The sequence below is a fragment of the Mustela erminea genome, chromosome 13 (assembly GCF_009829155.1).
Source record: "Mustela erminea isolate mMusErm1 chromosome 13, mMusErm1.Pri, whole genome shotgun sequence".
NCBI lineage: Eukaryota > Metazoa > Chordata > Mammalia > Carnivora > Mustelidae > Mustela > Mustela erminea.
The window spans coordinates 39732786-39759178 of NC_045626.1; the positions used below are offsets into that span (position 1 = coordinate 39732786).

General features: G+C 39.6%; 1 protein-coding gene across 3 annotated transcripts in view; it reads right to left on the bottom strand.

Annotated features, from left to right (window-relative positions):
- Positions 1 to 26393, bottom strand: part of RNF125 (ring finger protein 125) — a 44058-nt gene that overhangs the window by 14171 nt on the left and 3494 nt on the right. For all 3 annotated transcript variants that reach the window (XM_032309203.1, XM_032309202.1, XM_032309201.1), the window contains exons 2-5: positions 14537 to 14690; positions 10624 to 10718; positions 8382 to 8472; positions 874 to 981 (exon numbers count right to left, since the gene is read on the bottom strand). In XM_032309203.1, the coding sequence (XP_032165094.1) occupies positions 874 to 981; positions 8382 to 8472; positions 10624 to 10718; positions 14537 to 14690 (448 nt within the window). The remainder of the gene's footprint in view (positions 1 to 873; positions 982 to 8381; positions 8473 to 10623; positions 10719 to 14536; positions 14691 to 26393) is intronic.

The window sequence follows — 26393 nt, forward strand, 5'->3', positions numbered from 1 at the left end:
TACATGAGGACTCTAGTTAACACTAATGTATGGCATGTTCGAAAGCTGATAAGAGAGCAAATCCTAAAAATTCTCATCACAAAGAAAAAAAATTTTTGGTATCTTTAGGAGATGATGGATGTTACATTATTGTGGTGATAATGTCACACTACGTTAAGTCAAGCCATTATACCATGTACCTTCAACTTACACAGTGCTACATGTCAATTATTTCTCAATAAAACAGAAAAATGGTTAATATAATGAGATTGGCCATTAGTTGGTAGTTATTGATGGGTAGTTACTGATACATGGGGGTCCGTGGTACTATGTTGTCTGCTTTTGTATACATTTATGATTTTTCATAATACAGTTTTTTCAGTTTAAAAACATTCAGTAGACACGAGTTTTGTGTCTCATGTAATTTAAATTAAAGATGAGGCTTGTATGTCTTACTACACTGATAATGCCGTATCTGTTTTTAGCCATTCAATGCAGTATAATAGCAAGATGCAGAACAAACTCTGAGCCATTTTGTTACTGATGTGATTTCATCTCATCTCAGCTACCTAAGTTTTCAACTTCATAAAAATTACAACTATATATAGGGACGGGCCTAGACTAGAAATTAAAACAATTTGAAAGTGAAATCTAGTACCGTATACAATCACTAATTACCCAGATCACAAAGAAAATAATTTTGTCTAAGGCAGATGATATCAATAGTCAAGTTTATAAACATTGTATTTTTATAATTACTTGCTTAATGCTAATACTTAACTTCAGGTCTATACATATTTTTTTCTGCTGTAATTTTATTCACTTGGATTTAAAAAGGTAAGCTTAACACACAACAAACAGAAACAAAATGTAAAAGTAAAATAATATACTTACTATGAAATCATCATAAAACAAAGTGTGATTGACTTGCAGATGTCTTATTAAACTGCCATTAAAGCTGCCTGGATTCTCATTAGGTAGTAAACGGCAAAGTGGACAGAACTGGAAATAAAGAAAATCAGGAGTTCAAGAAAGAATTTAAAATAATAGTGTCAGAATTAAAAAATTAAATAACCATTCAACAAAATGAAGTTTAACTTTATGAATCTACTGGCCATTTCTCAGCATAATATTTAAAAACTGCGTAAATATTAACAATATTAACCAAATAAAATTGCATTTATTTCTTCATATGCATTTCCTGTACTTAACAGTATAGCTATTTATTTCATATTCATCAATCTATTATTTAACTAATATTGCAGTTAGCAGATGTACTATAACTTACTTAATTAGTTGCCACCTTTTTTAAATACTTAATGGCGTTAAAAAACAATCTTTTTAATTTTCAAGTATTTATAAACTCAGGAGAAATTACAAAAATAATGCAAGATTTCCCATGACTCCATCATCCAGCTTCCTCAGTGCTAATACTTTGTAAGTGCAGTACTTTACTGAAACCAGGAAATTAGCAATTAACTAGACTACAAACCTTAGTTAGATCTCACCAGTTTTTGCATGAACTCCATTTTTTTGGGTGTATGTGACGAAAGACTCTGGGCACCTGGGTGGCTCAGTCGGTTAACTGTCTGCCTTTGACTCAGATCATGATATCTGGGTCCTAGGATCAAGCTCCATGTTGAGCTCCTTCCTTGGTGGGGAATCTGCTTCTCCCTCTCCCTCTGCCCCTACCTCACATGCACCTGTGCTCTCTCTCACTAATAAATAAAATCTTTAAAAAAATATATACTACTTTATTACTTTTTTTTTTTTTTTACTTCTTTATTACATTTTAACCTAGGGTTTTTAAAATTCTATTTCTTCATATTTTCCTTTTTTAGAATATGAGATGCAGCACCATTACTGACAGCCAGGTGTGTGTTAGGCATTAAATTAGGGGGTATTCTCATCTGATTCTCACAACAATCTAGTGAATTATCCTATTTCTTCCATGAGCCCAATCTCAGAAAGAAAAAAAAAATTAGCTTAAATTTATACCACCGTATATCCGAACTGGGATCTAGGCCTCCTAATAGACAATTCAACATTCTTTTCATATTGTAATAGAGCTTAATTTATCTGTCTGGATGGTAACATCTCTCTTTAAATTTAAAAGAGGCTTTCTTGTAATTCTTAATTGTTTTATAGTGGTCTCAGTTTCGGTATGCTCAGTTATCTAAACATAGTTCAACTTCCCCATCTTGCTTTACTCCATTAATCTTTGTCTTATTTTGAATAGAATCACATCATTTAAGTTACTCCTGCTTTATAGTCACTTACGATTTTCTAAAGCTCTAGCTATCTCGGTTACTTGCCAACACTGGCTATCTCCGAGATAGCACTTAAATCTACCCTGAGATCCCCAGGTGGTAATGAGAACACAGCTGAGACCAAGAAATATTTTAACAAAAAAGCAACATCAATTTTTTTGTGATGTGACGGAAGGGACACTAGTATAGAAATTTGTTCACTCAGTACTCTTTAGGGCGCCCTCTACTATATGCTGCGCACCTGGAATATGGAAACCAGTGAAGACACAGTTGTGTTGCATGACCTGTGAAGTCAGAAAGCCTTCGAATCCCAGCACCAGCTCTTACCAGCTGTGTGACTGACTTCAGCACATGAACTTCCCTCTTGCGTCAAGTGGAGATACCACCACCTAACTTGTAGAGTCGTTAGGATGTTTAGAGAGAATGTCCTCTATGTGCCAGGTACATACTAGGCCTTTAATAAACACCATGTGTTTACTACTGTTTGATCCTTGTTTCTGAAGAGCTGGAGCTCCATGAGGGAAGAAAGCTCAAGTGTCCTGTTCACTCCTGCATTCCTAGGACCGGGAAAATAGTTTCCAATTTCATCTCTGCCTCTCACTGACTTGGTCTCGGCAAGTCCTTAATCTTAACCTGCAACAGGAGACTTAGCTCTGCTTTGCAGAGCTGTTTGTATATTTAAAAGATGCCATTTAACATTATGAAGCTCAGTGATTCTATTAGCTCAGTCCTTGGCACAAATCATAAATGGTTGCTATTGTTATCATGTAAGCAGATACTTTGAATACTGCATAGCAAGTGCTATACCCAAGATGTTACACCATATATTCAAATGTTATTCTCAAAAAGGCATTTCAAGACCTAAAAAAGGAATCATGAATTTTGCCCAGGAAATCAGGAAAGGCGTCAGCCAAGCTGCTGGTAACTGAAACGAGTCTTGCAGAATGAGCCAGCAAAGCCAGAGTGAGAAGCATCACAGGCAGAGAAACTAAAGTGGGAAAAGGACAGGCCTGCTTAGGGAATGGGAAAAGCTCTGAGAAGCTGAAGGCAGGGCATATTGGGGGAAGTGGTAGGGAACAAGTTTGGAAGGGTAAGTTGGGACCAGTTCTGCTCAACAGATATTTGAGCACCTATTACGGTTTCCGGAGGACCCACGACAAGAGTCAGAGGAACAGGGACACCTGGGTGGCTCAGTTGGTTGGACGACTGCCTTTGGCTCAGGTCATGATCCTGGAGTCCCTCATCGGGCTCCCAGCTCCACAGAGAGTCTGCTTCTCTCTCTGACCTTCTCCTCGCTCATGCTCTCTCTCACTGTCTCTCTCTCAAATAAATAAAATAAAATCTTAAAAAAAAAAAAAATAGCGGAACAGAGATGCTAAGCCCCGATCCAACTATTAAGGAGATTCCAGATCTAGATAAAGAGAAAGATACAGAAAACCTGGAACTTTAAGCCAAGTAGTTTTTGTTTTCAGTCTGATGTTGACTGGAGGTAGTGGAGACTTTGATCTTCTGCTGCACATAGTATTTAGTTGTGTAACTCAAGAGATTTCTTCCAGAAGGACACTGGAAAACAACAGGTGACTATCTGTACTACTCTAAGGATTTATTTTGTGTCCTAAATCGAGGGATCTGAACTGAGGGAGGAGTAAGAAATGGTAAGAGACTGACTAATCATCGCCAAGTACCCAAGTGTTCACCTACATTCTCCCTAACATTAGCAATTTGCTACCATCAGCTCATCCTTTATCATGTGCCTCCACTCAATGCTCCCAAGGCCATGATACTCGTATTAGCAATCAATCAGTGCACAGTGTATATTCAAAGGATGCTGACCTCACCTCAGTATGGACTTTATCTGGTGGTGAACTCCACAGGTGAGAATAGCCACCATACCAGAAGTTACCACCAACTTCAATCCTTCAGAACATTTATTACAAGGAAAACCTAGTTTTATCTATGGTTTAGATTAACCTTCACAGCAACTATCTAATGGCTAGTGCCATTTCGGGAAGAAATTCAAAATTCCTAAATCCAAAAAAAGAGAAAGATACATGCGCTAAAATAATTACAGGCAAATATGTAACCAAAATTAAGGTACCAGATTGCACATCTAATTTAGCAAGAGTCTGAAAGCAAATTTAATAAAGATTTTTCTTCCTTCCAAAACATTTATGCACATACACTCCCACAGCCTAGTCGACTCACAGATATTCTAAATACCCACAGAAATAAACCACTGTGGGACAGGTGGTTCAGGCTCTAGTCACCATAGTTTATGTTCCAAACCAATAAAAGTCCTGTCCCTTCCCTTAAGAAGTGAATCTTGGGAGCAAGGCAGAAAATAAGAGACTATTGGAACACTTGAATGTGGGTGAATGGAATTGTGTTTTTCTTCAGTATTTTCTTTTTCATTATCACTATAGCCACCCATGCGCTAGGTTCTCCACCAAGAGGTGGGCAGGCAGTGTCATTGAACAAGGAAGTTGAGTTCCATGACTTCATGTACCTGACAGCTTATAAGGAGAGACAGACATGAAATGAACACATGATTACAAATTGTGACAAATGAGAAAAAAAGAGGGGAGGAAAGCAAGAGCTGAAAGTAACTTGAACATCATGGAGGGCTTCCCTGAGAAGGAAGATTTCAGCAGAGTTCTAAAGGATGAATAGGAGCCAACCACTGAAAGAAAGAACACTCTACGGAGAGAACAGCCAGAAACAGTGGCTCTTGCTGAAACAGCTTCTCTCTCTGAAACAAAATACCAAATTTCCCTCAAAAGTGGTCTCTCAATTTAATCTGAAGCATGCTGCTTATGTCACTGGTCTCCTGTGAGTTTAATATTCCACAGACACAAATTTTCAAAAAATAAAACATGGCAGGCGTGCCTGGGTGGCTCAGTCGGTTAATGAGTTTCGGCTCAGGTCATGATCTCGGGATCCTGGGATGAAGCACCGAGTAGCCTCAGAGCTCAGGGAGGGAGCGGTCTGCTTCTCCCTCTCCCTCTGCCTGCCCCTCTATAACAACGCTCACTCCCATGAACGTTCTCTCACTCTCTAATAAACAGATGAATCTTTAAAAAAATAAAACATGATAGAAATAATTACTATGTGACAGAAAGGAGCTGTCGGTTCTTAAAGCTGCATTTAAGAAAAGTCAAAATTCATGTTCTTAACCTGTTACCCCAGTTGTGAGCAGCTCAGAAAGATTAGTTGCTCAGGGTTTGACCTCAGAATTACCTAATTTTATCTAGAAGGCAAAATCACTTGCTCAAATCTCCAACGGTCATGAAACTTCTTACACTAATTAATTCAGATGAGGTCACTGATCTTATCTGCAAGCAATCCCAACAACCCAGCCCCTCAGAGCAATAATTCCTGGCTAACTTCCGCACCAATCCAGAATTAGCCTTGGATCTAGAACTTCTCCTGGAGTGTTTTTGCCAACATATCCCTGCTGGGCATCCCAAGGCATGCGGACCCCAAATATGCCACAGTATCTACTTCCAGCCTTTTCATAATCAAAGCACATATCCTGAATTCTAGTGGTTCCAGATCCTTCAGAGTGACACGTGGCTCAAGTTTCTACTCAAGGATGAAACATTAGCAGGAAAACTGAAGGTTTTCTGTTCTAGAGACCACCTCTAGACAGCCCTCAAGTATTACAGAACCACAGATTTTGTGAACAATCTGCTCCTGCCTCAAGGCCATGACAGTATCCTGGTCTTTTGAAATTCACCATTTCACTCCCCTACCTTTCCAGCTTGGGTTCCCCAGCTGCAAGAGTACACGGCTTTTCCTCAAAATCTCTAGTCTTGGTTTTATGTAGTTGCTAAAGTGGTAGTAGCCCACCATTAACTCCTGACTCATTCACTGCTACCCTGTGAAAAGGGCATCATTATCATCCCCCCCATTCTACAAATGATGAAACAGAGGCAAAGACACTGGCATTGGTACCAAAGTTTATCCCCTCCAAAGACTAGGTTTTTGACTATTAATTCTATGGGCAAACCGATTCCACCATTCTTGGTTTATTTCTTCCCTCAGATCCACTTTCTTCAGTGTCCTCTATCACCTCTAAATCAAGGAAGACCTAGCTTTCATGGGCCACCTTCAATCTGATGGTCAAACTGAGCAGCACGGGAACTGGGATTCCTGCTGGAACAGGTGCCCAGTACCAATGGCCAGCCCAGTACCTGACCTGCCCCAGAGTGCGGTTGCCATGAAGCCCAAGACCACAGTCCCAAGCAGCTGGTGTTCTTCCAGCCAGAGCAGCACCTGGGTCCTAGTGGTTAGGGCTCAGGTTTTCTGGCTAATACCTTCTTAGGGTTGCTAGGAGACAAAGGAGCACTTAGAACTCAGTTAAGTGGTCACTATTATTATGCCATTCTAACGCTTTCTTCTAACTTCCTCTAGCTCCCCAGGGACCTGTCATAAAACAGCTCTGTAATCCAGTTCCTCCCACAGAGCAACTACAGCAGTAGAAGCCCATGATAATCTCTCTTGCTCTCCCAACCCACATCAAGCCGTTCCAAGAACCGAAACCCCTAAAACATTAGGATTAGTAACAAATTCTTTCGACTGTACCATGTGGCTTTTCTTGGGAACTTTCTAGTAGAGCACAGGGGTGTCACCATGCTTAGGGGCTAGACTACTGTGTTCAGACTGGCTCAGCTATTTTCCAGCTGTGTGAACTTATAAGACTTAATTAACTTCTCTGAGCCTCAATTTATCATTTGTAAAATGGAAGCAATCACACCTATCTTCTAGGACTGTGAGAACTATCCTTGTTGGTAAATTATCTATCTATCTAGTAGATTAACTATGTTTCACTCTCATCACTTTCCAAGAGGATTTTATAGAAAAAGAAAATCCTTAATACTCAAATTAAAAAAAAACCTCATATCTATACTAACGAAACACATACGCATATGTCTTTGTATACAGACATATACACATACATACATATATACAAATATATGCGGCATTTTTATAACAAAATTTATAACATAGAACATTTTCTATCTCCTAAGGCTTTATTTTAATTTTAAAATTAATATACCCAGTATCAGCTAGGTTAAGATGAAAGTGGTTTACTCCTAAACTACAGACACAAATATAAATTGACACAACCTTTTTGGAATGCATTTAGAAGTGTATTTCAAAAGCTATTAAAAAGTTTGCAGTTTCTTGGTCCAGAAGATAAATCTAAGGAATTTCCTCTTGGGGGAAAAAAATCCAACAGAAGGAAAAGTTCAAATGTACAAAATGATTTAAAATCCTAAAATTGGTAACAAGTGTACAAAAAATAGTAATGGTTAAGTAAATGAGGATGTACCCAGAACCACCCTGCCTTCCTTCACAACTATACAAAAATGAAAATTATCAAAGCCACACTGCAAAGTAGAACTAAAATGCCAGGCTGAAAAGAAAAAAAAAGGAAGCATCACAATGAACTAGGAAATGATGAACAGTACGTATGGGTAAATACTCAGACTATGAAATAAAACAATAAACTGAGTAAGGTGAGTAACTTTCTACTTTTCATTTCTAATAAACTGTCATGCTATCCCTATTTGTATTATTATTTTTCAAAGATTGTGTTTATTTTTTTGACAGAGATCACAGGTAGGCAGAGAGGCAGGCAGAGAGAGAAGGGGAATATATATATGTGTACATATTTATAACATAAATATGCTGAGCAGAGAGCCCGATGTGGGGCTCCATCCCAGGACCCTGGGATCATGACCTGAGCCAAAGGCAGAGGCTTTAACCCACTGAGCCACCCAGGAGGCCCCCTATTTGTATTATTAAAAAATGTTTTTTACTTAAAATGTGATCAAGGTTAGTATACTTAAGTTGGATCTAAGCTATGTATTTTGGATCTTCTTAATTGATAATGCCCGTAATTATGTGTAAGAGAGAATGTCTAAGTTCATAAATGAAAGAACGACTTCACATTAGTAATTCTTGCCACTTTCAATTCAACCCCTTCGCAAATCATTAACAGTCTCGGAATTATCACAACCTTGACATAAACTATCCTTTAGAACTATGAGTAGAAGCCTACTCAATGATTTCTAGTATATATTACACGCAGACATTACAGAAATGTCTAGTAATGGAATTCCTTACCACAGACCTCCTTTCTGATCTGTGATGAGTAATACAGTGATCCAGCAAGCTCTCTTCTTCCAACTCCCTCTGACAAAATGGACACACACACCTGGAAATCGCACAGAATACAAAACTTACTAACATTGTCAGCATTTAACTTAAAGGTAAAAAATAGAATGCACGCAGATCTAGTTCCCAGGCCTCGTACTTTCTGATTTGACATTACTTTTCCATTCTGATAATGGGCAGGTGCCCACGTTTTTTCTCGTGAGAAAAGTTAAGTATCCCCATAGGGACAGGACAGAGAAACAGTTAAATAAACTGAACATGAAGCACTTCATTCTCTTCGGAAGAGAAGCACAGACTGAGCTCCCACTGACTGAGAAACTCGGGGATCACATCACCCAGCTGTCCCTGGGTTACTTTTTCTGTTTCTTTTTTTCCCTCCCTTTCCTAATTCAGGTCACACAACTGGGTGTTACTTGTTCTCCAGCTTCACCAAGCATCTGTAACTACCGAGGTAGTTAAGGAGTATTTGTCCCTTACACTGTGCTGTCCACTACAGGAGCCTGTAGCCACGTATGTCTACTGGTACTTGAAATGTGGCTACTGAAATTGAGTTATGCTGGAAGTACAGAATGCACAATGAGTTTCAGAGGCTTAATATTAAAAAAGGAGTAAAATATCTCAATAATGTTGATATCGATTATATTTTCAAATGATTGTATTTAAGCTATCCAGTTAAATAAAAATACTAAAAATTAATTTCACTGCTTCTTTTTACTTTTTTAGTGTGGCTATGGGAAAATATGAAATTACCTATCTGTTCTATTGGACAGTGCTGCCTTAAACTCTTAGGGACATTATGGAGGCTTGGAATTTTTTGCTCACTTTCCATCATAGACACAACCTCTTGTTTCCTGACACTTGTACTCCAGATAAGCTGCCTGTGTTAAGAATTTTAAAAATTTCAATTATGTACTAATAACTTCTTTTATAAACAAAGATTTCTACCTTTGATGCAAATATTAATTTATCTTCTAAGACTGATTAATCAAAACCCCTCCTCATTTTCTGTTATTTTAATTCTTTATTATCAATTCTAATTAGCAGAAGAAATTAGGATTTAAATGAGCTCACATATATTTTTAAATCTTCATGAAGCCTATCAACCTTACAATCAAACCCACACCTTTTCGTAGCCCATTTATTATCCTTCCTTCTTACTGGTCCTAACAGAATTCATACTCTGCTTTGAGCTAAAACCCTCATTTAAATTTATAACATCACAGTATAAAACTAACCCTACAATAAAGAATACATGTGCAAAGCAATATCTAGTAAAACAAAAGGAATTATGGCCATCTTTTAGACTTTCTGGCTACGAAATTTATGCTTTGAGTGTATTTTCTTAAATAATGAAGACTAACATTTGCCTTCAGGAGAGAGAAAAAGAAAATCACACTCCTACTGAAATACCACTATTTTTAACTGAGCTTATAAGGAGATTTAATGGTTTCCAAGCCATTAGCCGATGTAGGGAAATACAAATCACTTCCTTATTTTGTTGGGAGAGAGACTCCAAACTTTGCAATTATAGGACAGGTTACGGCCTAGCAGGATAGTAATGGCCCAGATTCATTTCTCTCTCTGTCTCTTTTTTTTTTTTTTTAAGGAAAAACAAATAATCATCAATATTCTCCACTGCCCCTACTAACCACCTCCATCCTTCCTCCAGCCCCATAAAGATTACCCACCAAAAAGTACCAGATTCAGGATGCCTGGCCCAGGCCTGTTCTTCCCTGCTAGACTATATACTGAGATGTCACTTCCTACCTTCTAAAGCCAAACCAGCAATATCAGGGGAAAGGAGCGGTGGCAGTGGAAGGGTGAAAAAGAAAAGGCTCTGAACCAGGACCGACTTCAAGCCATTAGTCAGAAAGCAGAGCCTTGAGGAACTTGGACAGTTCCACATTCTATTTTTGGATCTTCCTTAATGCAAACTTGTCTGAGGAAGTTCTCCCAATCTCTCCCAGCACTCGGTTGGTTCCCCTCATGAAATGTTTTTTAAGTAGAGAAAGCAAAATTCTTTCACAATTATTGCATTTAACAAATGACTACCAACAGTAGGTGTTATGGTTCAGAGCCTAATTATTACTCCATACATATGTTCACAATAAAAAGGTTAGCCTGTCCAGCCTATTAACTTATTTACAGGCAAATCAAGTTTAACAGTCAACTACATTGTGTCAAAACAAACCTGGTTGTGGTCTCCCCAAGTTCCTGCAGCGGTCCATACTTATCTATATACTTCTCACAAGATCTTATGTGTGCTCTCATTTCGCTGAGGCAAACCTATATAAAAAGCAAATTCAAAATAAAGTCCCTGTTGAAAAGGGGCTCAATGAAGTCTTTTGTGATCCAGCTTTATTACTTTCATTATTGCAAATAAGGTCATAGCAATCGATCAGCTGATTAAAAGGATATATTCCTGACAAAAGTAAAACAAAGTTAAGGCATTATCAAGAATAACACTTTACAAATGTTTCTAGTACTTAGAAGACCCCAATGTTGAGTTCTTGAGTTTGTTCTTCTAGAAAGCATTTTTTTAATTTTATTTTTATTTTTAGAATATTTATTTATTTGAGAAAGAGAGCAAGCGCACACATGCCTCAGCAGGGAGAGCAGCAGAGGGAGAGGGAGAAAGACTCCTCAAGCTAACTCCAAGCTGAGCACAGAGCCTGATGCAGGGCTCCATCCTAGGACCTGAGATCATGACCTAAGCCAAAATCAAGAGACAGATGCTTAACGGACTGAACCACCCAGGCTACCCTAGAAAGCATATGTTTTTTAAAGTGGAAAGACAGGGCACCTGGGTGGCTCAGTCAGCTGGGCGTCTGCCCTCGGTCAGTTCATGATCCCAGGGTCCTGGCCTCAAGTCCCACACTGGCCTCCCTGCTCAGTGAGGAGCCTGCTTCTCCCTCTCCCTGTGCTTCTCCCTCTCCCTCTGCCCCTTCTTACTGCTCATGCTCTCTCTCAAATAAATAAATAAAATCTTTAACAACAACAACAAATAAAGTGGAAAGACGTATTAACTCAAATTTACTTTTTTTGGACACCATTACCTAACTTGGTGATGGTAAGAAGTGAGAAAGAGAAAGGGGAGAGGGGAAAGAGATCAAGCAAGATGGAAGGGGGGGAAAGAAGTGAGAAGAGACGGAAAGGGAAAGAGAGATAAAGAGAACCAATAGATGCATTTTAATTTTAAAGATGGCCATAGGAAGTAAAAGGAAATCCTGTGCCTCGGGGAAGGATATAAATACCACGGTTTTATACTATATCCAGCAGTACTACATGAATTCACAATACACAGTATACTTAATGACCCCATTAAGAGCAAACATAAAAGACAGCTCTTAGAGTTCATTTTTACCAAGGCAGAATAAAGAGCCCTTGTTCCTCCAGATATACATTCGGAGATCCTCACCATGAGGGATCTGTGGCTAAATAACACAGTCTACTAAATGTTTCATTAGAAACTCTGATAAGATCTTGCACTAAAGGAAGCTTTGCATAGCTGTGGTAAGGTGGTCCACCCACCCTGCTTTATTTTGCTTGAGCTACGGAAGTTAAACCTCAAACATGAAATCTACCCAGTCAAGGAAACTGTTATGATTGCTTAACAAAAGACAAAAATAAGAGCAAGTGGAAAAGTGAAATAAATCCTTGTTTTACCAATATCCACCTAGGCCGCATTGAGGTAGCTGCCTTAAACACACAGTTTTCCAAGCTTTCATATCCAGCTTTGCTCATCAATTCTCCCGCATCTCTATTACTTTTCTTAAAAGTACCTTTCTTCCTCTTTGTATTCCTTGAACAACAAAAGATAAGCAAGCATTTTTTTTTTTTAAAGCAAGCATTCTTGATACAAATTAGAAATCATGGCATGTCTAGACACAAAGTTATAGAAGACATTGTAAGAGATGGCAGAGGAAACATAAGCCACTGTGCTTGCTCTAAAGGGGCTTATCACCTAATAGAGGGGGGGAACCACACCTGGACAAGTAGAGAGGAAACTGTTTGGTACTGGGGACCAAATACTAGGAATGGAGACCTCGCCGGGACTCTGAAGAATAGAGAGAGTCTGAACATTTGATTCTAGAAGGAATGGCAATATTCCTGGAAGAGGAGTAACATAAAAAGGAAGGGACGGATATAAGAAACACTTTAAAGGAAAAATAAAAATACTTGTGAATAATCAGATATAAAGAGTGAAAAAAGGAAGGGGCTCTCTACTCAGGATAATTTGAGAGAATATCCCCGTTTCTGACAGCCACCAAAGGTGGAACGAAACACTGGATGACAGAATGCTATAGTGAGTTTGACTTTGTGCGTGTTGAATTTTATATGATGACAAAATAATACCAATGCAAAAAGTAATAATCTATTATTATGAATGTAAAAAGCTATTGATTTTGAGCATTTACCATGTTCCAGACAGTGCTACGAGCATTATATATTTTATCATTTTCCCTTATAACTATTCGCCATTGTGTGACATGAATGTTATCTTTTCCCTCCTTTTATAAAAAGATGAACAAAAACTTAGATAATAACGTCCCTACATCACAAATAATGAGGGAGGGAATTGACGTTTGATCCCAGGAAGTCTGACTCCAAAGACCGCGTATACATTCTGTGGTCAGACAGCCCTGAGTTGGTTACTAAGTCTTTGATAAATATTCAAAAACTGTATCAAGCACTAACTATGTGCCAGTCCCCGTTCAAAGGGCTGGGTTCACACCCAGTCTCCAGTAAAACAAACACAGTCCTAACCCTCATGGAACATAACTTTGGTGGGGTAACTGACGTATATAAGCTTAAAAATCACAAAAGCGTAATTCCAAATGGTGACAAATAGTACGTAAAGAAAGCGCAGGGTCCTCAGAAAGCATAATGGGCTGTGATATCGATTAACAATCAAGAAAGTTTCTTTGAAAAAATTCAGACCCTTAACACATCATCTCATTCTTGATCTCTATAGACTCCCTATGATAGTTATCTTCCCATTAGCAGTTCAAAGGTTAACATATTTAAAAATTGGTGGATTCTTCCCCAAATCTGCTTTCCGTCTCAGCACCCGTCTCACCTATACCTACACGTCAGAAACCTAGGAGGTATTTTTGACACTGTCTACTCTCATTTGGTCCACATCCAATCTGTTACCAATTTCCTTCAATTCTCTCCTAAGTGCCCCTTAAAAGAACCTCTAATTCCCTGCCCAATGCTCTCACCCTAATCCAGCTTCTTTACCTGACCCATCCCAATAGTCACTGAACTGGCTCCACCAATCCTGCTCTTGACCCTCGGAGCCATTCTCCATGCACATGAGAGAGCAGTTATCTTAAAAATAGATACCTGATCTGGGGCGCCTGGGTGGTCTTAGATGGTTAACCGTCTGCCTTCAGCTCAGGTCATGATCTCAGGATCCCGGGTTCGAGCCCCACATCAGGCTCCCTGCTCAGCAAGGGAAGTCTTCCTCTCTCTCTCTGCCCCTCCACCCCCCAGCTTGTGCTCTCTCTCTCTCAGATAAACAAATAAAATCTTGATAAAAATAGATGTATAAACCTGATTAAAAGCATATACTCTTTCTATGACTCACTAATGCATTTAGGATAAAATCTAGACTCTTTTCGACAGCCTCCCAAGACTTCACATGATCTAACCAGGCTAGTACAGCATCAAAGGAGGGAACTCGCAACCAGAGGGACAAGATCAACACAGAGAAATACTGCGAAGTCCAGAATATAGAAGGAATTATGCCGCCAGATGTAATAATAAAGCTATTCATGGATAGGCTGCAAAGGGGTAGCAGGACAGGTGGCCACATGATGGAGGGGGTGGGTTGGTCACGGGAGTGATGGGAAGGGAAGAGATGGTGGTGGTTGGTGAAAGCATTTGTTTGTAAAATGAGGAGATGGTAGGAGTCGGGTGCCAAGTTCACCACAGCCTACCCATACAAACTTGGAGAAAAGGCAGGGGAGAGGCAGAGACAATAAACCTGAGAAAGATGGGGTAGGATGAAGCCAAAGGCACAGGTGAAATGATTTGCTGGTGACAATCTTCTCAGCGGTCCAATAACCTTGTGCACAGGCAGAAGGAGGGTCACATACCGGGGTGTCACACTCAGTGCACTTCTGGTACTCGGATTTCATTCTTTTCGCTACATCAGTTGCTGGAACTCCTTCCGAAGGAAGATAGGCCCGGCAATAAGGACAGGTCCATTTGTTGTTCTTTAGACTGGTAGCAATACAGGAACGGCAGAATCTGCCCAAAACAAACCGAAAATATGTTATTTTCCTTAAAAGGTACAAGGGAGCCGGCACTATGTGTTCCTCTGTGTAAAGGGTATTTTAATGACACCTTGTACACTAGGAGCTGTGTTGTCAAGTTCACGGTGCATTTGCACCCTCAAGCCTCTTACCTTCCCAGGAAGACTGCTTTGGAGTCACACGTTCTCACTACACGCACGGCAAGCGTTTGAACAGAAGGGCACAAAGTGGTGAAAAGAGCATTCTGATATGCAGGATTAAAACTATAACCTAAAGGATAGCTAATGTGTTCTGCCTATTTTAATATTTTAATTCTAATCCTACTGTAACCCAAACGTGGTGGGGGGGGGGCTGGAAATAGGTCTTTGCACTGTGGGATTTTGTATGTTAGATAAGAAAATAGCAAGAGGCTAAGGAGGCAAAATACCATGCATGTTATCCATCTTGTTAACAATTTTCATGTCCTCCCCAGGTACAGAAATTTCTCTAATCCAAATGACCACTATTAGGAATGTCCTCTGAGTCAAGAAATTTATTCTCCGGTATATTTAAAGATGATCATTATAAAATCTTAACACAATCAACAGAGTTCACAGACAATCTGGACTTCTTTATAAGATCTGTTGAAGGCTAAGTATGCACAAATGTAAAAATGACATTTAGATAAGTTATACACATTAGAGTGATTTGAGAGCTCTTAAGATACTCACCATATACTATCTATCTGGGAGCATTACTATATGGCAAAAGTTAAGCTTTTTAAAAATTTAAATATACCGGGGCACCTGGGTAGCTCAGTTGGTTAAGCATCTGCCTTTGGATCAGGTCATAATCTCAAGGTCCTAGGATCGAGTCCCATAATGGGTTCCCTGCTCAGCAGCGAGTCTGCTTCTCCCTCTGCCTCTTCCCACCCCTTGCTTTCTCTCCCTTTCTCTCTGTGCCAAATAAGTAAATCTTTAAAAAAATTTAAATATACGATATATACTGAAATCTTCACATACCAGAGGTATATAGCTCATTGAAATTTCCTAAACTGAACTCTCAAGTGTATTAGCCATGACTGATGACACTTAAAAGAACTCTCTTCTGCATCTGTTATAAAATTCTTATATGCACACAGAAGATGCTGACATTTGCACTGTTGTTCTTGAGGCATCTGCTTGATGTTTATGTCTGTCCAGCATCCATTTCCTCTTTTTCTTGCAACAGCACCCTGATTTCACTCTGCAGGAACTGTACCTCTTATAGAAGATACAATCTGGTGGGACCTCAGTCAAGGGGCCCACAATGCTCTGCTGAAGACGAAGATCTGAGTCCTCTGCTGTCTTCCACTTCTCTGTGCTTCAAGTGATGAACAAGTTCTAAGACACAATCTGCCCTTGCAGAAGTGGCCCTCAGAGTGTAGTCTTGATGATGACAAAAAATATCAAGCAAAAATAAGTAATAATCTATTATCATGAATCTCTTGTATTACAAGCGGTTCAGATGCTCAAGTTGTAACCCTCATACAACATCTCGGGTTCTGACATGAATTACTCGTTTACATGATGTAGGGGCAAGCAGATGATACTTTGTTTTCTTGGTGAATGAAAAAGTCTTCCCCTTTCCTCACAACTTACTCGAGTTTTATACCAATACAAACAGAAGATATTGGTGTCGAGCCCTGTGGTGGGTGCTGATGGACATGATCTGGTATCACTCTCAAGAGTGATCCTAACATGCTGCTCTGCTCTCTCCTCACCTGACTGGAGGCGAACAGACGTTCAGAGATGGAAAAATTTGCCGCGTTTACACAGCCTGAAGACAGCAAGTACAGTGAACCTCGCACAGCTTCAGAAGAGACTCAAAAAGTATGAGGGGAAAGTCCCCAACTTACAATGGTTCCACTTAGGATTTTTTGACTTTATGGTGATGCAAACGATCCTCATTCATTAGAAACTGTATTTCAATTTTTGAATTTTGAGCTTCTCCTGGTTGGCAGTAAATCCTCTTCTCTCCAGGCTGGGTGGCCCCTGGCCAGCCCTGCAGATGAGCAACGGCTATGCTTGCAACCACTCTACACCCATCCAACCGTTCTGCCTTCTACTTTCACTACAGTAGTCAACACATTACACAAAATACTAGTTGCAAATCCTATAGAGCAGTCAATTAGCTGTACCCATTTTAACAAAAGTGATTATTAAATGGAGAAAACACATCAAGACTTAAGGTGTTTTGGGAAAGACTGAACTTGCTGGTTATGAGTTACATAAAAACCATGACTTTTTATTTTATTTATTTTCTTTAAAGATTTTATTTATTTATTTGACAGAGAGAGATGACAAGCAGGCAGAGAGGCAGGCAGAGAGAGAGGAGGAAGCAGGCTCCCCGCTAAGGAGAGCCCAATGCGAGGCTCAATCCCAGGACCCTGAGATCATGACCTGAGCTGAAGGCAGCAGCTTAACCCACTGAGCCACCGAGGCGCCCCCAAACCATGACTTTTTAAAGTGTTACCAATAAGGAGAGGAATGGATGCCACTGCAGCTTAAGTCTCGGTTTTTGGGGTGCAGAATGAGACTGCAGAATCACTTAGTTCAAAAAAATCTGAGGTTAAAAGTCTCCCATTAGAGGTATAGTTACCAAATTCAAGTCTTGTGAACAGGAGAATTTAACATCCTTACTCTGGTACATTAGCATACTAAGTATGTAAGTGATCAAACATTAAATGAATTGTCTAATTAGAATCAGGGCTATTCAGGTTTAGGTTGTGTGTGTGTGTGTGTGTGTGTGTGTGTGCGCGCACGTGCGCATGCATACACGCATGCTATATAACAAGGTACAAAACAAGATAACTCAAAAATAAAATCTCTTGGAAAGCAAACTGGTGCAGCCACTCCGGAAAACCGTATGGAGGTGCCTCAAAAAGTTAAAAACAGAGCTACCCAATGATCCAGCAACTGCACTACTAGGTATTTATCCAAAGGATATAAAAATAGTGATTCAAAGGGACACCTGCAGCCCGATGTTTATAGCAGCAATGTCCACAAAAGCCAAACTATGGAAAGAGTCCAGAAGTCCAGAAGTCTATCAACCAATGAATGGATAAAGAAGCCCGGGTGGCTCAGTCGGTTGAGCGTCTGCCTTTAGTTCAGGTCATGATCCTGAGGTCCTGGGATCAAGCCCCACACTGGGCTCCCCACTTGGTGGGGAACCAGCTTGTCCCTCTCCCTCTGCCTTCCACTCTGCCTACTGTGTTCTATCTCTCTGTCAAGTAAATTTTAAATTTAAAAAGATGTGGTGTGTCTATACACATACACACACACACACAGGAATATTATGCAGCCATCGAAAATGAAATTTTGTATTTGCAACGACATGGATAGAACTAGAGTATATTATGCTAAGCAAAATAAGCCAGTCAGGGAAAGACAAATACCATATGATTTTACTCCTATGTGTAATTTAAGAAACAAAACTGATGAATACAGGGGAAGGGAAGGAAAAAAAACAGGATAAAAACAAAGAGGGAGACAAACCATAAGAGACTCTTAATCTCAGGACAAACTGACAATTGCTGGAGGGGAGGTGAGTGGGGAATGGGGAAACTGGGTGATGGACATTAAGGAGGGTACTTACTGGGATGAGCTCCTGGTATTTTATGCAACTGAGGAATCACTAAATTCTAAGCCCAAATTAATCATACACTGTAAGTTAACTAATCTGAATTTAAACAAAACAAAAAGAAAACAAAGTATAGAAATATATATATATATTAAATGAGCTATTTATAGGTTTACAAATGTATAAAAACATCGAAAAAGATTTAAAAAAAAGAACATTTACCTACCTTTTGGAGAAATGAGAACTAGAAGAAGAGGTGGATATGTGATAGAAATAAAAAAGAACATTTACCCAGGTTTTTTTTTTTTTTTTTTTTTGAAAAATAGGAATGGGAAGGAAGAGGTGGGTACTGTCATTGTCAAATTTCAAGTTTGAACTCTATGGCCATATCACCTACAAAATAAATGATCCTTTAACAAGTGAATCACCAATAATCACTTGGGATAAATGGTCTGGTAGTTTTTTATAAAACAAAATATATAGGCATCCTTTGGTCTTGCAATACCAAGCCCATGTATTCATTAAATAAAAAGAAATGAAAACACATGTCTCTTTGTACAAGAATATTAATAAGGAATGTATTTACAACAGCCCCAAACTGGAAATAACCCCAGTGTCCATTAACAAGAAAATGAATTAGCAAACTGGGACAAATCCCTACAATGGAACACCACACAGCAATTAAAAAAAATAACAAATTACTAATATACACAGCAAATGGATGAACCTCAAAGACATACTGAGTGAAAGAAGCCAGACACAACCGAGCACAGTCTGTATAATGCCACTGAGACGATGTTCTTGAACAGGCAAAACTGATCTATGGTAAAGAAAAAAATCACAATGGCTCCTGTGGGGATATATGGACAGGGACTGGCTGGAAAGGGACATGAGGGAACTATCTGGGGGTAATGAAAATATTTTATATCTCATGGGCGTTATACTTAGGATGTGTTCATTTCAGTACATGTGTAATTTACCTTAAAAATAACGAAGTCTGGTTAATAATATGCAACTTTTAAAAAAGATTTTATTTATTTATTTGAGATAGATAAAGAGAGAGAGAGAGCAATTGAGAGCGAGAACATAAGCTGGGGGACAGAGGGAGACAGAGAAACTGGCTCCCTATTGAGCAGGGAGCCCAATGTGGGGCTCCACCCCAGGACCCCAGATTCATGATCTGAGCCAAAGGCACATGCTTAATCGACTGAGCCACCCAGGTGCTCCAATACTGTGTATCTTGATATAAGAAGGAAACAGAATGTGCTGATCATCGTAACCTACTCTGAAATGCATCCAAAAGAAGATGAATGGATGATGGGTAGGTATGTGATAAAATGAGAGAAAAAAGCAACATAGCAAAATTGATAATTGTAGAATCTAGGTAGTGAATATATAGTTGTTCACTGTACATTCAACTTAGCTCTACGTTTAAAATTTTTCATAATAAGATGTTAGGGGGAAAATGTTAGAAAAATTAATCACCTTACTATGACTTAAATTTTCTTTACTCCTGAGAAAAACTGTGTTGTAAAATTAGGAAGGGAAATGTTTGGAGGGTAAGAGGCCTGAAATTTTTAATGGAACATGAAGAGAAAAACATCTAAAATAATATTTTTAAGGGCATTCAAATTCAGTGTGAGGAAAAGATTACACTGTGTTTATGATTATTTAAATGAACACAAAGAACAGAACAATTTTGCATATAATAAAGGGCTGAGGAGAGAAAATATAAACCATCTAAAATTGGGTATGTGTAGCTTTTAGCAAGAACAGTTAATCCATGGTTCTAGTGAAGACTATGAGAGAATATATAAAAGTGCACAAACATCCCTAGACCCACCCAAATCAGCATTCATGCACTGGTGAAACGTTTAGCAAGAGCTTACTACTGACAGCTTACATCACGCCAGGGACGAAACTGTGGCAGTGCCTAAGGTCCCTGCTCTCTAGAGTTCTAGAATGAGGTGGGAGGCATTACGATTACAGATCAGCAAATGATAAATCCTTTGAGAAGAAAACATCTGACCATGAAAATAGAGTGAGGGGGGCAAGGGGAGCATTTAGATGGGTGGTTCCTGAGATGATATTTGCAGGCACCCCTCTAAGGAAGATCTGGGAATGGTTTTCCAAACTGAAAACAAAGGGTACAAAAGATAGGGACCATCCTGTTGAGATACAGAAAGCCAGCATGCTTGAAAGGCAAAGGGCCCCAGGGAGAGTAAATGGAGATTGTGGGAGGGGGAGTAAAGTGGACAGGAGACAGAGCATTAAGCCATAACTCAGGGTGATGGATAGGTACTTGGACGGTTTTAAATAGGAGGGTGACACAGTTTGATTTACATTACATGGATCACTCTGGTTCTTGTGTAAAGAACAGATTACAGGGGTACAAGAGCCACAGCAGTGAGCTCAGGTTTAAGCCACTGGAAGAGTCAATTCAAGAGAGGATGATGGCTTCAACCAACAAAGTGACAAGAGGAAGTGTAAGTGGTCAGACAGATTTAGGATTTATTTTGGAAGTGAGGCAAAGGGACTTACAACATACCAAATGACAACAAACACATTATACTAAGTGAGAAAAGTCAAACACAAAAAAGACTACTTATTGTATGATTCCAAAACTTAGTGACAGAAAACAGATGGGGTTGTTGGAGCCAGGGGCTTTGGGAGGGGATTGTGCACAACAGATTTGAAGGAACTTTTGGTGGTAATGGAATTAACTGTTCTAGATCTCGTGTGTGTGGAAGAAGTTATATAATTACCAAAACTCCTCGACTTACACACTTCGTATGAATTATACTATATCACCTCAATAAAACTGAAAAACAACACAACCAAACAATAATGCCCCAGTGACAACAGGCCAGAAATAACCGTTGCATGAAGCAGATCACAGAAATACACACAGCTCAGAACCATTCAGAATCTTGCTGGTCTCCCTCCTCCACCACTCCAGGCACAGAGTAGTTACTCAGTAAATTCAAATAACTGAAGCAGTTACGTGGAACAGATCAAAGGAGCATTTCCTGGATAGGACCAACATTCACATTAATAAGGAAGAGCATAAGAGTGCTGGGCCCTTCTGAAAGAACCCAAGGGATAGAAATGAACACAAACCGAGGCGCCTGGGTGGCTCATTGAGTTCAAGCCTCTGCCTTCGGCTCAGGTCATGATCTCAGGGTCCTGGGATCAAGTCCCGCATCGGGCTCTCTGCTCAGCAGAGAGCCTGCTTCCTCCTCCTCTCTTTCTGCCTGCATCTCTGTCTACTTGTGATCTCTCTCTCTGTCAAATAAATAAATAAAATCTTTAAAAAAAAAATGAACACAAACCCAATGAGATAAGAGATTCCCATTTTTCTCCCCCTTTTCCACCTTCATAAGGAGGCTGAGAATGATGAATGAGGAGAAGGAGGAGAAATTAGGTGAAAGAAGCTGAGAATAGAAGTCAATTACTTGGGTGGCTCAGTGGGTTAAGCCGCTGCTTTTGGCTCAGGTCATGATCTCAGGGTTCTGAGATCTAGTCCCGTATCAGGCTCTCTGCTCAGCAGGGAGCCTGCTTCCTCCTCTCTCTCTCTGCCTCTCTTCCTACTTGTGATCTCTCTCTGTCAAATAAATAATTAAAAAAGAAAAAGTCAATTACTTTTTTTTTTTAGACCAGTTCAATGTTTTTAAAAATTCTGAGTTGCCATTGCTTTAATATTAGATTTTGTGGGGTGTCCGGGGTCTTAGGCTTTGTGGTGGGTGTGGAGCCTGCTTAAGATTCTCTTTCCCTCTCCCTCTGTCCTATTTCACCTAAAAATTAAAAAAAAAAAAATCAGATTTTACAACTAAACTTCTGGCTTCTTTTAAAAGCTAGTCTTCTCCAACTCTGGACTCAATTCCCATGTGGTCCCATGGGCGGGCACCCCCATCCTGTGGAGGACTCATCCTCCACATTCATTTATATCACCTGGCAGTCTGCAGCTCCTGAAGACCTGAATTAGGAACTGGATAATGACTCTATGAACTTTGAAACCAGATGGAAACTTAAATACCCCACTCCCTTTGATAATTTTATTAGCCCCTTTCTGTTTCCCTAAATTAAGTGATTATCAATAAAAACCCTTCTATAATGAAGAGATCAGCAAAGCACTGTAGAAAAATGAGGAAAAGCTTGCTGAGGACACTGGGTAAAATTATGCATCCAATCTTAGGAGGTAAAACTGAACCCTAAGTATTGTAAATTGAAGGCAGGAGGGATGCATTAGGGACTCCATGGATCTAGCACTAGACAGGCAAAATACGTATTCAGACATGGTTCCCAAATACGGCTCTGCAAAAGCCACTGGCGACATGAGGTCATGTAACATTTTATTTATATTCTCAACACTAGGCTGCCTCACTAGAGGGAGGCCAATAAGAAGCTGAATGGATACGAAGCCCTCAAGAAGGGGCTTCGTGAGCTTTAAACAGAATAAGGGGGATTGTTATTGTTATTCTAAGTGATGATAAAAGTCTCACACTAAAATATTCCAGTGTAAGGCAATAAACACACACACCCACACCCACACACACACACTCTCCCTCTTGGCCTGCAGGTCAGCCTGGACAGCCCTGAGTGCAGCTATTCCTAGAGCAAAGCCCTCCAGCCCCCCACTGCCCCTGAGATGTCCTTTGATGTTATTTCTGCATTCAGTTAGGTTCCAGAGTCCATCCTGGGACTCATTTAGCCTTCAAACCTCGACTCTGCATATTTCTACACGGCATTATGTGTTGATTTAAAATTTAACCCCTTTGGGGACACCTGGGTGGCTCAGTTGGTTAAGCAGCTGCCTTCGGCTCAGGTCATAATCCCAGCGTCCTGGGATCGAGTCCCACATCGGGCTCCTTGCTCCGCAGGGAGCCTGCTTCTCCCTCTGCCTCTGCCTGCCATCCTGTCTGCCTGTGCTCACTCTCTCTTCCTCGCTCTCTGACAAATAAATAAATAAAATCTTTAAAAAAAAAAATTTTTTTTAAATTAAAAAAAAAATTTAATCCCTTTGAGACGATTGTATTTCCTTTAACTTAAAATCTTAGCGGGGTGCCTCTCTAGAACCTTCAAACGTGGTCCTCAACTTGCTGTATTTTACTGCCAATTAAATAGGGTTAGCTAAAGTTGCGCTTCAAAAGTGAATATAAATCACCTGAACACCCTATTAAAATGCAGATTCTGATTTAGTAGGTGGGAGATGGGGCTCAAAATTCTACAATGCTGCTGGTCCGCGGGGCCTGTAGCCAAGTTCTAAGGAAAATCTGGGCATAAAACTCCATCTGCTACATTATTTAGGTTCTGTTTGTTAGAGAATACATAATTTAATAGATCACTAATATTTAATTTGCCTGTGACAATACTAATGTTACTAAATAAACATACAGCGGTCCAACGACCAGAGGAGGTAAATTTCAGGCCAGCTTAATTACATCTTTCTGAAATTCTCAGTAATCCAAGGACAGATGAGCAACCCCATAAAAAGAATGGAGGTCAGAAACTATCATGGGACTCCTATCTATTATTCAACCACAGGGCATCCGTTGGCTGGCCCTACAGAATGGCTGTCCTCGCTTGAGGGGCATTCACCAAAGTATTCCAACTGCATGGTATTTTGGAATCACCCATTAATTCAATGGATACTGAACACCCACTGAGCACCAGGCCCTGAAGGAGTGGCAATGTAGAAAGCAGCATTCCTTTCCTAGAGCAAAGGCTCACCAGAGTTTTTGGACCTTGAGGGTACCAAAGACTGTCACCACCCCATTTTAAGTGATACTTACCCAAGCACACTAGGAGGAGGAAGCATTCTATATTACATTTGTTTTAGCATCAGAGGCCTAGATGTTCATATTTAAACGTCAAAGTTTCATCTTGAAGTCAAGTCACAGGTCAAGTAATATGTCAATGGTAAGTGGAAATCAGATGGAAACTTCCACAACATTCCACCTCTTCAATTCAACTCTCTGCATCTGTGCCGCTTTAATGCCCTACATCCCATGAAATGGATGGACCGTCCATTCTCCTGCTAAGGCCAAACCCTCTCCTGGCCCCCAACCCCTGCTGCAATTCTCAGCTCCTCTCTCCTACTCAGGGGCATTGCTCCTAGAAGTTTCTCTTCTCCTGTGCATCAGTTTGCCTCTCCCTATTGGGTCATTTCCATAACCTTACAGAATATTCCATTTTCCTTCTCTTAAAAAAAAAATTTTTTTTTAAAGAAAACTCTTTTGATCCCACTTCTCCTTTCAGCTATTACCCAAATTCTCTTCTTCGCTTTGCTTCTCAACTCCAGGAAAGGGCCTTGCACGCTCCCTGTCTGTGGCTCCTGTGATCACTCACGAACCCACTCCCCTCCCCAAGCGGTGGGGCCCACCATCCCACTGAAACTGCGCTTCTCAAGGTCCCCAAAAGCCTCCATATTATGATATCCAGTGCTCAATTCTCTTGTATAGAAATCTGACAGGATAATTTCATGTCTGTTGAGTGTAATTAGTAATATTAAAAATGAGGGCTTGTATTTTATATAACTTTGTTTTTTAATTTTGTTTTTCCACAATACATTTTTTAAATATAAAATATTTTTATATATTTATATATCTTAAAAAATAAAATACTTATATATATAAAATATACTTATATATATTTTATTTTATAAAATATAAAATATAAAATAAAATATCAGCCAGCGATGGGCTGAAAACAACAAACCAAACCAAACCACACTGGTTTTTTCAGCTGATAATTTGAGAAACACTGCTCTAAATATCTTAAAATTGCTACTCCCCCACATACTTCCTATCACACTTCCTTACTCATTTTTTTTTTTTTTATCCTTTACACCTGTCACTATATAACAAGCGACATACTCCTGACTGGAATCTTGTTTATTGTCCACCTGCCGCATGAGAATGCAAACTCCAGGAAGGCAAGAAATTGTGTCTACGTGCTCAGCACAGAACAGGGCAGATTTGCTGCATCGATAAATGACAGCACTCCATGCAACAGCAGATCTAACCAAACAACCCATAAAAAACCAAAATGATAAGGATGAAGTAAATGAACAAAGATTTTATTTCAAAGAACACTTTGCCGATTCCTACTGTCTGCTTGAGTGTAGTGTGCACATGGGTGCCTGACAGCCAGACTTCTTAGAAGAATTCTAAAGGGCCTATCAGAAAGCCTGATAATGATCTAATTTTTGTTTTTGATTAATTTAAAAACTCGGTTGGTAGATGGGATGGTTAGTCTCCTGTGTCAACTTGGCAGGATATAGGACTCCGTTATTTAATCAAACACTTATCTAGGTGTAGCTGTGCAGGTATTTTGTAGGTATGGTTAACACCTATAATGGCCTGACTTTAAGTAAAGAGACTATTATCCTCAATAACAAAGCAATTCCTTAAAATTAGTCTTTCTCACACACGTGCGTGTGCGCACGCTATTGGTTGTTTCTCAGGAGAACCCTCACTAACAAATAACATCCGAGCGGTCCATAAGTATCTGTAATGATTAAAAAAACAAGTAGCTTTATAATCTTATGTGAAAAATGAAGTCTTTGGGATTATACACCTCCTGTAAGAACGAAAGGGGCAGCAAAATGGGCAAAAGGGGGTCAAAAGGTATAAACTTCCAGTTATAAATCAGCCATGGGGCTCTGAGGTACAGAATGGTGGCTGTAGTTAAGAAGACTGTGTTGTATATTTGAAAGCTGCTAAGACAATAGATCTTAATACGTTCTTGACACAAGAAAAAAATGTGTAACTATGTATGCTGACAGCTTGCTAGACTTTCTGTGGTGTTCGTCTTCCAGTATGTACAAAGTTCAATCATGATGTTGAATACCTGAAAACTAACATATGTCAATTACACCTTGACAGCATTTAAATAAAAAATAAAATATACTAAATTTTTAAAAAAGATTGAAAGCACTGTTGTTTATTTCTGGGTCAGCTGAAAACTCATCAGGAAACTCTCGGGCCCTCCTCAGAGAAGCCCTAATTTGATGCAGCCTGTACTTGACCACAAATGGAAAGTTTTAATCTGCTTACCTCAAAGTCCTTCAGAATTATCCTCAAGAGTTTCCTTTTAA